Raw genomic sequence first — 14,999 nt, forward strand, 5'->3', positions numbered from 1 at the left:
TATACGAAAATTACATGTTTGGGTAGTTATTTTAGCCGCTGGATTGGAATCCACATTTGTATCATACAGTAACACGCTTCCAGCTGTTGTCCTCTCACGTCAGCACGTCGTCTCTTGGAGGGAAAACCCAAGAGGAAATAGCCGTTGTCACTTATTCGGAATGCCATCTTCACGCATTCAACGAAAGCTTTAATTAATGCCAACTAATCACTATTAAACTATCGATTAGTATTATTACGATTTAAGAAAAAAACGAAAATCCATGGAACTAAGAATTAAACTATTAAAGATTCACACATTTCATCGTTTCTAGTGTTAACCGCACGTTTATTTCCATTTCTCTGTGATTCTTCTTGAAACCGGAACAGTGATAACTAGTTATCAAGAGTCTTGCTTTACCTGATGAATGCGAAGACTGTAACTGGTAACGTTTTTGCTCTGATTGGGAGGAAAGCGAACTCGTCTCCGTTGTCTTTCAGAATCTACTTTTCCTCGTCTCCTGACAAGGTCCATCGGTTCTTTAGCTGTATTACTCCATTGAAAATAGCCGTCTCTTGTTTCAGGTTTTCAGGTTTTCGTCTTTCTGATTTCCAATCACGAAAAAGTAGTTCCGGACAAGGATAACTCAAATTAGTATGGATCATTTGAACTTCTCTTCTCCGATGAATTTACTGTTTTGATTATGTTTTATTTACATGTGGTTCATTCCAAATTCTGGAAATTAAATTGTTTGCTCACGACTTCATAAGAATGATGTTCTTCTTGGCAATGACAATGAATTTTAATTGAATGTCAAAATTTGCTTTTCGTGTCACTATCATCTGTTGCAAGTTCTACTTCAACAAAGACTAATAATACAGTGTGATGTATTCTTTGGACCTCTTGTGTTACGTATGAGCACGCTGTTAGGGCATTCCTTTTGAATTGCGGACTTGAATATAATGCTGGATCAATCAAGAAAACTATGTGTACCCCTGTCCTTGGAGATGATTGCAAGAAATGAACATAACATAGTTTCTTCCCTGTGTGTGTTTTAGGAAAGATTAACTCTTAGTTCCTCTGGAAAGCAGCTTACTGAACTGATTAGGTTTCCATGCAATAAAAGGGAAACAATTTTGATGTCTCAAAATTTTACGTTATTCAAAATTACTTGTTCAGAAATTGGTGGTCAGGCTTCAATCATACTTCAGGAAGGGGCTTGGTTTCAGGTCTCTTCTTGTGCCAACCAACCATAAGTGAGCAAAGCTGAATTTCAAAGTTTTAACATTGTAGGATAACAATGGAAAATAGGTTAGTCTCTCTTTCTGTAAAATTATTGTTTTCCATCCGCAAAAGGGGCGTGGAATTGTAGGTTGGCAGAGCTTTACAAAGTCCAGATGTGCCACTTGTCTTGGTTAGAGTGTAGGCTCACTTCCTTCTATGCTGGAATCTTTTTTCTTTCATTTCCAATAAAATAAATTGTTGGGCTTTCTAGAATTTTAAGAGCTAAACAAGGTCTTGTAACGTGAAGTATACAACTCTTTTGTACATACCAAACTAAGAATTTTAAAACATTGTCATGACATGGTTTAACTAGAATGAAAATTTGAGAATCCCTAGTGCACTCTGGAAAAACAGTTTAGCAACAGCAATACAGTAAATAAAATAAAAAAAGTACCTACGATCTTTATTATGATACAACTTCCAGACCCTCAATTTGTGTCTAGTACGTTGTTCTATCCTGTGGCTTCTATACTGCAGGTAGAGAGTGCTAGTGTAGTCGCTTCCTTCCACACAAAGTCTTCTAGAATTTCCTACTCCTCTAAAATCCTAAGGTTCAGCCACTCAGGGTGTTGTGTAGCTGACATGAAAGTTAAATTTGTCACCCTTCAACAGGTGACAGAAGTTGCTTCGTTCTCTTCATTTTAGGATTTTGTGTTAAACAAGAGGAAAATTAATTGCTGTAATTTCTGCCATTGTGTTTAGGAATCATATCTAAAAGATGTAATGCTTGTTCAGTGAAGTGTATACATACGCAATGGGGTTTCTGTGAGTTGTTCTGCATGCATCCATCACAGTAAGGGCCATGAACACCCTAGATTGGTGCAGTAAAAAATTATATGAATGTAGAACTGTAGGCCTTCTCAGCTTTATAGTTGGTTCGATGATCTGTTTCCTGCCATTTCTTGGACAGGATCTATAATAATATTGTGGCTTTAGTCTCTTTCCCTTTTGAAGCTAACAGAGAAGATGAAGGAACCTTATTCAATCACTGCTTATTAACTCTATAATCAATGGCTTGATGCCACATGTATATATTAACACTTTGGGGAGTGCCTACCTTGGACACAAAGGTTTCTGAAAATTTCTAACTTCTAAGTCTCCTTTACTAAATTACACCCTCAATTGACACCATTGGTAGTACCTCCTACAAAATGATGTCTTATTGGTGTTATGCTTGTCTATTGTGATCTTGGTGATGAAGGTCCCTTGTTTTCCTTCATCGTTTTTATGTTAGAATGTTTCAGTGCCTTATGAACTGCTAGTCAAATTTAGTTTTTCAGGTTTTCTGTTGTGTTCTTCTCTGTTTAAATTATTTGGCTTAACCTGACTGATAGACCAAGATATGTTGTTGAGATGGAAGGTTGTTCCATTTGAACATTACCCATTACTGTCTTGTGCCATTTTTCGCGTAGTTTGCTTTACGTGCTATCTAACTCTCACTATTTTGCTTGTTTTCAGAGAAATAAGTGTTCTTTTTCTTTATAATTTTGGATGGCTACACTTGGAGACATTGGAGTTTCGGCAGCCATCAACATTCTCAGTGCATTTGTTTTCTTCTTGGCATTTGCTATATTACGAATTCAACCCATCAATGATAGGGTTTACTTTCCAAAATGGTATCTCATGGGTTTGAGGAGTGATCCTTCACAATCTGGGGACTTTGTGAACAAATTTGTCAATTTGGACTTCGGATCATACTTGAGGTTTCTAAATTGGATACCAGCTGCATTGAAAATGCCAGAACTTGAGCTAATTGGCCATGCTGGACTGGACTCTGCTGTTTACCTGCAGATTTACTTGCTTGGGTATGCTCCATTAGATATTAATTTTATTTTGATTTCTCTTAGTTTTGTAATCTGTTTACCATTTCTTTCAAAACTTAGTGTGTTTGGCTTATCTCACTTTGCATTGGTATGATCACTATATTAAAGAAATGAGTGAGGGCATTTAATAGATGAAGTCCGACAAGGAAATGAGATAAACATGAAACGATAGAAGCAAGTTATTCTAGTTAACAAAATGCATATATAATAAATAATTAGTAGTCTACCTTTGTAATAATTGGTAGGTATATTGTAGAAAGAGCTGTGACGGCATAACCTGGTGATAGTCCAGATTTTGCAGGTTTATCTCCAAATTGCATTTTGTGCTGGTGCTGTGTGAATCTTAAGCTCATTTACTCACTGATGCACAATTCCAAGGACATAAACATTGAAAGGTAAAATGTTGAAAGTTAGAATGTAAGCAATAAAGCAACAAGAAGTTATTAACTAACATGATATTACTAATAAATTAAACACTTGGCATACAACATATGGCAACAGAACAGGAGATTATGTTGTAACCGGTTTCCATCCATGGGCTACCCAGGGGTATATATATGAGCCACTGATGCTTGGTTCAACTCAAGTAAGCATATTCCTTAGTTATTGGGGTCCGTTGCATGGAAACTGATTCACCATTCTCTGTTTATAGCCATGCTGATTGTCAATCAACATCCATTCAAGTCTTTCCTCACCGCTGCTTCCTATTTTGCTTTTCTAACTCCTCAAGTCTTTATTTGTGCAGGACAAAAGTTTTAAGAAACAATTGAAACACAAACACAATTTGTAAAAGATGTTTAGATCTCGAAAAAATGGATTTGAACCTATATTTAATTGGTCCACCAGTGTTGATTTTATTGGCTACAATCAAAGTCAGATGGGTGTACTCATATAAATATTTAGTACCCACACTTGGCTATACCACCTAAATCAAGGATATCTCAAACAATGGTCTTTAGGTTGATCAGATTGTTCTATCTGTGTCAATATCCATATAGAAGAAACAAGTCTTGATCTATGATGTATGTATACTGGAATGGCAGGTCCTATGCCAGTGTTGGGATTTCTGTAAAAATATTGACCAGTTCTTTGTTCAGATGCTTTGGTCTGGAACGATCTAGATCAGTTTTGGTAGGATGATCCATTCTGCAGTATTGAATCCTCTATGGGTCTCTTGGATGTATAGCTTTTCTGAACTTCAGGCCATCCCAAGTATGACATCAATTGTACTAGTGTCCAAGTATTCAGTGGTGGGAGCGTAACATGAGGAGATGGACTTCCAAATCCCTATGCCGAGATATAATTTGGAATGCCATCTATTTTGATGTTTCTTCTAGACTTCTCTCTTTCCCCCATCCCCCATTCATTGACTCTCTGAGGAATAGGTTGATTGTTAGTTCCTGGAGTCTCGCCTCCTCTTTCCAGTCTCCCTCTTGACTGGCTGCTGCCCCTCACCCCCTCTCTCTCCCTCTGTTTCTCTTTGTATTTCTCTTTGGTTTCGTGTTTAATCTAATTATTTATTCGTCAATATATATATATATATATATTATCTTAACTGAGCCATGTTTTGTATGGTCTGAAGTTAGACAACTCATGCTATGGTTTGGAAAGGACAATACTACAGTCTTCTTCTGACTAACAAAATGAGAGTTACAGATGGACTGTCCACTTGATTTGTGGTGTAAACAACCTTCATATGAAAAGCAAGAAAAATGATCATGATATTGGACAAAATATAGATGTCTTGGTTAATAAATACACTTTTGGTCAAATGGTCTAGAACAACTTCAAATTATGATTTTTTTTTCCAGTGATCTGTATTGGGCATTACAGCTTGTCCTAAAAGTTTGAACGTTTAAGGGTTAATGTAACTGATTAATACTGGTATACGAATATGCTTTCTGAGATACAAAAATATTATGTAAGATATAAAATGAGGGTCATGCGTAAATTAGTTTACCTTTATATACTACGAAAATCTGAATAACCTCATACATATTTTACGTAGAAAAGTGATGTTGACCACCAGTATAGGTCATTAGAGGCTTAAATGCCTAGGTGACTGGCTTTGGTGACAGTGGTTGTCTCTGGAAGCCAACTTGTTCTTACACAGTGGCCCCAGTTAGCATAATACCCAGTGCAGTATCAAATGGCCAAATCCACTAATTCAAATCCAACTATGTCTTCAGTTTCAGAAACTTCTAAAGTGAGCTTTTCTTTGTGGGTTAAGAATTTGTCTACTAGCATCTTGCAAGTAAGGTAATATTGTCAGTTTGTGATCAAGGGAGAAGGTCATTTCTTAACTGAACAAAAATTGATCATTTTCTGTTACTTTTTCTTATTCAATGTGTAGTTAATGAACTGGCTGATTCTATTGGACAAGAGTCTTACATAGACGCAGTCAACATTCAAAATATTTTTAGTTATACTACTGAGATCTGACAATATACATAGTGGTACCCTTAGACCCTAACTCAACAAACCTTACTTCACAAATCCATCAGTGGAGGGAGGTTGAGTTTTTTATCCCTGGGAAGTGCAATACAGTTCTGCGACACATTATCCCCTTGGTAGCACATAATGGTTTTCCATGTGAGTTCATATGATGTATAGGGCTCTGTGTGTACAGGTCTGCACATGCAGTGATGTTGATAGCTATTGTTGTTGCCCTTACTCAACAGCTGAAGCTTCTAGGATGAACAGAAAAAAACATCTTACTGCATACTCATTGAGAAGTTTTGCTAATTGTTTGTTTTTTACATTGGATATCACCTGGTGCTGATCTCTTCTCTCCTCACCCCTTCCCTGCAGGCTTAAAATCTTTATTCCTATTACATTCCTTGCTTTCGTAATCTTGGTTCCAGTTAATTGGACCAATGGAACCCTTCAGCATTCGAATGTGATCTTTAGTAGCATAGACGAGCTCTCTATTTCCAATATTCCACCAGGTTCACAAAGGTTCGTTGCTACCATTTCCTTTCTTTGTGTCTTTTTCTCTTCTTTTTTTTTTGGGTGAGAGAAGCTATAGAATACCTACACAAGGTCCATCTTAGACAACTCATGCTGAGATGCTACCAACATCAGCATTTAAATAAATGTTAATTACCACCTACCACATAGGGATCTACCTCAATAAAGCTTTAAGCCATCAACACAGAATTCTCTTCAACGATTAAATGGACCAATCAATAAGGAAACATCTAGGTCTCGAATAGCGGCTTTCAGCTAAGCTGTGACTGAACTGGATCAGCCAATAGGACCAGAGAATAATACCTTTACATTCTTTAAGATACTTACAATTTCAGCTGGATTCAGATTCCTTTTTGATTGTCATTAGAAATGTGATATTTATTGGGGGGGTGGGGTGGGGAGGAGAAAAAGAGGAAAATAAAAGAAACAAAAGAAACATTTGGGTTGCAGATAAGAAGTAAATACCATTTTTACTCAGTTTATTGATTTAGAATCTATAAATACAATTTAGAACTTTTAGAAACCGATTGAAGTTAAACATAACATGACATAAGAATTAAAAGAATTGTTAACTGTAAGTTCAAGACATAGGCCACCACTATCACCCTGGGAAGTAAAATAATTGCCATCAGAACATCATGACTACTGTAATATAACACAGAGACACACACACACACGCACACACGCATTTCACTTCTGTCCTGATGACCATCACTTTCATTCCATCCGCACTAATACTTTTACAAACTATATATATACATATATCAAACAATTGCTTAACTCAACAAAATCAATTATCATAAGAATCACACCATTTAACCACAAGCCAAAACAATCCAGTGATAACTTCAAAATCTCAAATCCAAAAATTTAAATATTATCAAATCCCAGATAATTCCTACTAGTGGCAAACTTAATTCTTGTCCCGACTATTTCCAAAATTCAAATGATTTTGAAGTTCACATCTCAGTTGTACCCTACTATATCAACTAATGAAATAAAATAAAAATATGGAACTAAATTATGTCTTCAAATTGCCTTAGAATCTATCCATCCGAAGCTGAACTTCATCTCAATCCCGTGTGATGTAAGAAAAATGGGTGAGATACACAGCCCTATAAGTTGGAATATAAGAGAAGCACACCTCACAAATTAAACAACCAATAAGCATCAGCAAGTAAAACAAAACAGTTTTAAAAAGAAAACAACAGTTCAATAATCACTTTTGATTTCTATGCAGTCTCATTACTTTAGCTGGTATAGAGTGAAGATACACTGCAACTGTCCATAATATAAGTGAAATATGGCCACAATTTTGTCACCCACTTTGTGACAATATGTACATCATGTCACCTGATCTGTGACTAATGTATACACCTGATTATGTAGATTCACAGAACTTCTCCAAATCCGACTTGCTGACTTTGGTAAATGTCCACAAGCCTGACCTTGGATGGTTAGGAAGCTGCCTCTAACTATAAAGTCAGTACGTGAACACAACATTACCCCATGGATGGGGCTCAGAAAGGCTCCAGACTCTGTAATCACAGAGCATGGGTGAAGTGAGCATTCGCCACCTTGAGTGAGGTGGCTGAAGGGTTTATATAGCATAACCTGGATCATTGTGGACTGTTGGATGGCTTATTTGAAATAGATCTCCCTTCTTTGCTGATCATCGTATCTGTGTCAGTTACGGCTTTCAGAATGAGCTGCAGAACCATATCCCATACAAATAGGGGAAAGGCGCCTATGTAGCCTTATCCCATGCAAATTGAAATATTCTCCTCTTATTATGGACCTGGCACCGAATATCTCACTCAGGGGGGATATGAAACTTAGCTGGCAGTCCCTCCCATAGTGATCTCTTGCATTCCCAGGCTAGTTGACTCTTTCTGGGTTTGTTTCCTTCCCAGGTATAAACTTGATGCAAGTCCTGACCCTCAGGAGGATATGCACGTTTCTTTGTTTTCCTGAGCTGGTGCTTGTCTCCTCGGGAGTCACCAGGTTGAACCCCCAGTTATCCTGGATTTGATATGGTGGGTTCATTGAATTGGGACCAAGCCAGTCCACTCGGTCGAATCTGGCATAAGAGGTAGTTTGACCCATATAGGATTATAAGTGGAGAACCAAGGGGCTGGCAGTCATTCTTGTCAGGATTTTCAGCTGTAATGATTGTCTGTTCTGCTGTTGTAGTTGATTTGATGTAGTCATCTTCATTTTGTTTACAATTTTACTACATTAGATTTAGGGTTAAAGAATGATGGTAATATGGGTAACAGCTACACAAGAAATTACCACCAGTTTAGGGTAACCCAGAAAAAAAAATTACAATAAAAAATTCTGAATCATTGCTAGATTCAAATTCTCGTCGATCGTATTCTTGCCGCCCTAAAGCTGGAACGGTACTAGCGAAAGTACTTTTTCTACAACAGTCCTAATAAAAATAGATTGCAAAGAGGAACTACTACTAAATATAAATTTAAAAAAAAAAAAGAAAAGTCCCAGATATGTTGCAAGATTAGGTCTCCGAAGAAGAAGGTATCTTAACAAAAAAAATCTTCAGGTATAAGGAAGAACAGCTTCAGGGCAGAATCTGACTTCGGTTTCTACTTTTATTTTAGGTCATGAAAAAGAGAAAAGAGAGGGGGCAGCAGTTTAGTCCATCGCTGCATTGCATTCCCAAACTGCTGTCCTCGAAGTTAGGGTAAAAATAGGTCGAATTCACTCACTGCATCTAGGGTTTAGGTCTTCTTTTCCCTTTTTTCCCTTTCCAGATCAGGGTGAAGGCCTGGTTTAGTGTCTGTGATGGAGCATTCCAGCAGATTTGATGAAGTACAGCCAGCAGTGAGGTTGAAGAAAATCAGCTGTGAAAAATTGAAGAGAACCAGTCCTGCAATTGGGTATGGAGAGGAGGAACAGCAGCGCAGAGTGCTTCGAGAGGAGGAATCTAGTGTAGAGATTAGGGCTCTGATACCATGTTGTAAGCTGAGAAATTGTTACTCAGAGAATTATGTTTTATTCACAGCACCTGATGGGTTATCTATATTTTACAATCAGTGGGTAACCTAATCTGAGTAGGAAAGGGAATGCAAGTTTGAGAATGAAAGGCAAAAACAGTCTAAAACAAACTAGGATTTCAAGGTAACAAGTAAAAAGGCAAGCAACACTAGGAAACCTAGAGCTAATAGGAGAGTGAAAGTGAGCAAAAATCCCTGTGATATCTAGTGCTAGTCTCAAGAGGGTGTGGGAACTTCTTCTCACAACACTTTCAAAGGAGAGCACATTTAGATGACATAAGTTTTTTCTGGAAGTCTTTGTAAAGAGATACCTCTTCCTACTCTTTGGGGTAAACTTGTTGCCTTCTAATAAAGCTTTTCCCTGGGGAGGGGAGCCTCTGGCAGACATTAGTTTAATTTATAAGCCCCACCTTGGATGAATGGCATTTAAATAAGGGTTATCCTGAGTTGATGGTCCTACCTGAATTTCCCAGTTGGGATAGTTACATACAGGAATGACAAAATTTTGGGGTTTGAAAATTGATATTGTTCTGGCAGTTGATCAGATGGTTTTGATTAGTCTCCTGGGCAAAAATCAGCATTTTCATTGAAACAATTGCAGGGTTTTTGGATTATCCAAACCATATAATTGGTTGCATTGTTTTGGTTGTTTTTATAGTCTCCAGCTTTGTACAAAGAAAAGAGGGGAAAAAAGAAAAAATAAAATAAGAAGAAAGAAAGAATGCTAACTACTCCTAGATGACCACTCAATTGGTTGGAGTATTGACTGGATAATTGATTTTCAGTTTAAATGAATAATAGCAGGGTTTTTTTTTTCCTTCTAAAAACCATCTCTTGACCCCATGAGAACAAGATCCATATATTCACCATTTTTTATATTGCTTCTGGCCCTCTGCAGAAGTATTCTGTATGATAGAATAAAAAGAATATTTTGAATAATTCAACTTTTTGCGTGAGTTTTTCTAATCTAACACATGCAGAATTTAAAAGCAGGAGCTTTATAATTTGGATATATGTGTTGGTTATTGTTAAACTACCTTACTCATAACTCAGGACCTTGCATCTATCTGCTTATGCTTCCTTAATGTGTCATGTGCAGTTTCTTTTTTTCTTACTCAGATTTTGGGCCCATTTAATAATGGCTTACGTCTTTACCTTCTGGACATGCTACATGTTACAAAAAGAGTATGCAACGGTTGAATCATTGCGATTGCTTTTTCTTGCGTCAGAGGAACGTGCTCCAAACCAATTTACAGTAAGAATAAACTAGTTTGTATAATTTATTATGATTTTAAAAATAATTTTAATTCTGCAAATTTTGTTTCTATAGGAGTCCTATTACCTCTGATTTCTTGGTTTTTGTTGAGATTTATTTGTTACAGTAACTTCTATTGAAAAGTGTTTGACTTGCTTAGGTTTGCTTAGAGCATTCATTTTTTTCGAGGGATGTAGATAACATGCAGAAGACAACTTAGAGCAGTTACTTGTGTCATACTTATATTTTCTCCCATCTTGAACTGCAAAAGTTCCTTTCAGGTTCAACTGATTTCATGTCTTGGCTTTACAAATGTTATGCCCTTTCATGTTTACAAATGTTATGCCCTTTCGTGTGTATATTGTTTGGTCATTTTGTGTGGAAGAGTAGATCCTGTTTTAAAATATATTATTCCCCTTTCCTCTTCTTTTAGTGTCTTCTGATGGCTGCTGTGCGTAAGGTCATTATACTGAGAAAATCATGATTTTTACAGCATCTGAAGAAATTAATTTAGAATTTGTTCTTAGTACCAATCCATTCTCTCTTGTAGTTATGTCTATCTCTGAAATTTTTGTTCTCTTCAATTGTGTTGCCTTAAAAAGCTCTTGCAAATTGCTGGAACTTTGGAAGTTTATATGTAAGTGAAAAATTAGGTAGAAAGCTAGTTCTGTTATTCTTTCTTACTACCATTTCAGAAAGTGATCCATACACCTAAACATAAAATAAAATTTGATCCTCTGATAATGAGTATTCTTTTCACAAAAAGAAAAAACTTCTTTTGATCCTGCAGGTCCTTGTAAGAAATGTGCCCCCGGATCCTGATGAATCAGTTAGCGAGTTTGTGGAGCATTTTTTCCTCGTAAACCATCCAGATCACTACCTCACCCATCAGGTTAGTCCCTGCAAACTCACATAGCCCTATTGATATTTTGAAATTCTTGGTGGGATAAGCAGAATAACAGCTTGTCTTGAGGGACTCGAACCAGTCCAGCACTAGCACAAGTATTTGGGGAGAGTTCTATACTTTTTTTATTTCCTAATCTGATTTGTACTCCTATTCCTTTTCTAAGTTAGTTGAAAACAATGAGATGTAAATCTATAAATACCCTGTTAGTGTGAATCAATGAAATCAACTTTGGAGAGCAACGTATTCTCACCTTATAACATGATATCAGAGCCTACCTGGGAAACCTAAAAATCATTCTGGTGTTTCCCTAAAAAACATTCTGGTGGTGCTCCTTTCTTTTCATCTCTGTTTTGATCCTCCCAGTGACTGGTTCATGAAATCAGCCTCGCTTGACCTGCCATACTGTTTCTCCATCGGTGAGTTGCTGTTTTTGATGGCCAGAGAGTAGGTACTTGGTAAGACTCCTGCTGTGCTCTGGTAGTTCCTGTCGGACTTTGTGCACCTTCTTGGGTTCACACTGCCTGAAATTTGGTTTGGCTTCTTGCAACCTGTCAGTGAGATCTGACAGTTTCAGCACCGAACTCATCTTCCTTAAAGAATAGTTGTTCTCCAATAAGTTTCATTCTGGATCTTTTAGCATCTCTTTTTGGGTTTGTTAAAATAAATAAGGAGAATAAAGAAGTTGTTTGAGATGTGTCAGGAAAGAAAAGAAAAAAGAAGGGGGGATAGTCGCCTGAACTGTGTCAGGGAAATTGATGCTTGAGTTGGTACTTTCTACACGTCTTTTGAGTTTGTTTTGGAAAAAAAGGAGAGAAGAACATAAGGGTACTATGTTCATTGTGATTACTTTTTTATGTTGAATATATTAAGAAAAATGACGAGATTTCTCCTCCCTGAAAAATAAATCTTTGCTCGTATCTGCTCAGAAATTGGTCTTTTTCATACCTGTTGATCTACCTTTTTTATTGGAAATCTTCCCGTTAATGACCTAACCTTGAGGCAGATCTGAAGTTTTATTTTTCCTGCTGTACCCTAGAAGTTGTTATCCCATTACAATCCTTTTAGGGCTGTAATTAGTAAAAAGTTCAAGATTTTTTTCCTTGTTGCCCAAAGTTACCTACCCTAAATTTGTTGCCACTCTAACCTAACGGTTACGCAAGTAGCTTATTAGGGTTTTCTACACTAAAATTAGGAGAGTATGACTACGTCAAAATCAAGTACAACTATAGACCCCATATCTTCTGCACCTGATAAGTCAGCCTTCAGACCCAAGCTGGAAATAGAAAGATGCACCAAAGGAAGTTATCAAAAGTGAACATTGTGGTAAATCATGGAAGACAAAAGAGAAGTTTTGGAAACTGCACGGGAGCCCTATAGACTTTGAAGCAAAAAGAAAGGCTGGTTGTGGAAAGAATAGGAGAAAGACTCGGGCCAGTCAAACTAATGCCAACTTCACAACTTCCACTGAAGCTGATACACTCTCGAAGCTCTCTAATGAGGAACTGCAAGCTCTCTGTCAATTACTAGAAGCTGCCTCCACTACCACTACATTTACAACTGTCTCTGCTACTTCTGGTATTTATCAAGCCCATTCAGGTTTTTTTTTTTAATTAACCTTCCTTTTGTGCTTCGACTGAATCTATCTCTTGAATTATAGATTATGGGGCTACCAATCACATGATTGGTTCATCCACTCAATTCCATAAGTATACTCCTCTTTCATGTAAAGACACAATTCTTTTGGCAAATGGATTCCTCTCCTCCTTCTCTGGGAAAGGGACTATTTGCTGCTCTTCCACCATAACCCTATCTTTTGTTTTGCATATTCCCGTATTTTTTTTTTTTACTAATCTCTTATCTATTGATGGTCTTACTAAAGATTTCAACTAATCTCTCGAAGCTTGGTCCAAGCCGGTCCATTGCCACTCCCTCCCTCTTGTTGCTTTTGCTCAAAAGCTCCGAAATGCGAAAGAAGCCCTCCGTTCTTGGAATTCCTCCTCTTTCGGCAATATCAATTCTAGGGTTTCCTCTTGCCGTTCTAATCTTCAGCTCACCCAATCCCTTCTTCAAAATGATCCTTCCAACCCCAACCTTGCTGAGAATGAAAAATCTCTCTCCTTTGAGCTCTCTTCCCTCCTCTCCTCTGAAGAGAGTTTTCTCCATCATAAAGCAAGAATCAAATGCCTTGACCTGGGAGACTCAAATTCGGCCTATTTCCACCGATCCCTCAAGGCCCGAAACAGCTTCAATTCCATCCCCTCCCTCATCCCAAACAATGGCTTATGCATTTCTGATCCTGCTAGCATCAAAGTTGAGATCGTCTCCTTTTTCTCCTCCCTTCTCTCTCCGCCCTCTCTTCCCCCCCCCCCCAATCTCATTAATAAAGTCATTGATCTTTCCTTCGTCCCCTCTCTTTGTGCTATCCCCTCCACGGAAGAAATCCTTCTTGCCATTTAGTCCCACAAGTCCAATAAAGCCCGGGGGCTTGATGGCTTTACTATGGGTTTCTTCCTTGCCACTTGGGATTTCATTAAGCATGATCTTATCCATGCCATCTGTAGCTTTTTCTTCAACCCATCCCAACTCTCCTCCATCAATTAAACTTTCCTCTGTCTTATCCCCAAGAAGCAAGGAGCCTCTTCCCTCTCTGATTTTTGCCCCATCTCCCTTTGTAATCTCATATACAAATTCATTTCCAAAATCCTTGCGAATAGGCTCAAAATGGTTCTCCCATCCCTTGTGAGTCTGAATCAATCTACCTTCATCTTGGGCTGTAGCATTGCGGACAACATCCTCCTTTGTGCGGAGATTGTTCGTGGCTTTGACAGATCCTCGCATTCCCCGGCCGCCCTCCTTAAATTTGATCTTCACAAAGCTTTTGATTCCATTTGCTGGGATTTCATTAGTGATGTCCTCCTTTTTATGGGCTCCCCCCCCTTTCATCCGCTGGATTGAAGCCTGCATCTCCACCCCCCGATTCTCCATCTTGACCAATGGATCCCCGACGGGATTCTTTCCCTCCCGTGTTGGCATTCACCAAGGCTGCCTGATCGTGTTGCTAACCAATCAAAAATAAAATCCTATACTAATCTAGCTAGCAGAAAGTACGGGGTCAAACTATGGGGAACTAAAAGGCTAAGTTACTAAGGTTAAATTAAACAAAACCTAATTTAAATTATATATATTAATCAATGCAAAAACTTTAACTATGAATTCGTGAAGATCTTTGGAATTTCGAATCCCCAATGCTTTTCACTAACCGATAAAATTCTACACTTCAAAACAAATTAAGGATGGTCTTTCCTAGATATGCCTTATCTTCGCAAGACTATCGTCCTTCGCCGAAGCTTGGCATGCTTAGTTTGCTTAGCTATAGAACATCTTTGGCCAGACTCAAACACAATCAATTAAAAGATATAGAACAATCAAATTAATGAAATAAGCAATGGTTCATCTACACCCCAAAGAAAAGGAACTAGCTACTCATTATCACAAAGTTCATAAAACAAATAAAGATGAAATTTAGAGAGAGAGAGAGAGAGATGTGTGGTCTTCTTCTTGAGCATGAGAGAGATGAGAGCCAAGATCCGTGTTCGCCGTCTCTCCTCTTCTCTGTGGCTGGCTTCTCTTTTATGTCTCCCATACACAATGAATTCGTCCTCTTTACCCATCAATTTGACCTTTATTCATTCGGATTCTGGGAAAACTCAAAACTAGAAAGTTGTAGATATTGTCGTTATATTTCCATAGCATCTTGAATCACT

General features: G+C 37.8%; 1 protein-coding gene across 2 annotated transcripts in view; it reads left to right on the forward strand.

Annotated features, from left to right (window-relative positions):
- The first annotated feature begins 327 nt into the window (after positions 1–327).
- Positions 328–14,999, forward strand: part of LOC149004132 (hyperosmolality-gated Ca2+ permeable channel 1.2-like) — an 82,994-nt gene continuing 68,322 nt past the window's right edge. Inside the window, exons 1-5 of one of the 2 annotated variants that reach the window (XM_089168319.1) lie at positions 328–633; positions 2,722–3,068; positions 5,898–6,044; positions 10,193–10,328; positions 11,119–11,220. In XM_089168319.1, coding sequence (XP_089024445.1) covers positions 2,755–3,068; positions 5,898–6,044; positions 10,193–10,328; positions 11,119–11,220 — 699 coding nt within the window. In that variant the 5' untranslated portion in view covers positions 328–633; positions 2,722–2,754. The remainder of the gene's footprint in view (positions 634–2,721; positions 3,069–5,897; positions 6,045–10,192; positions 10,329–11,118; positions 11,221–14,999) is intronic. The other variant, XM_089168320.1, reaches the window with a different exon arrangement.

Source organism: Hakea prostrata, chromosome 9 (assembly GCF_041222555.1).
Source record: "Hakea prostrata isolate BN-2017 chromosome 9, UWA_Hpros_2, whole genome shotgun sequence".
Classification (NCBI taxonomy): Eukaryota; Viridiplantae; Streptophyta; class Magnoliopsida; order Proteales; family Proteaceae; genus Hakea; species Hakea prostrata.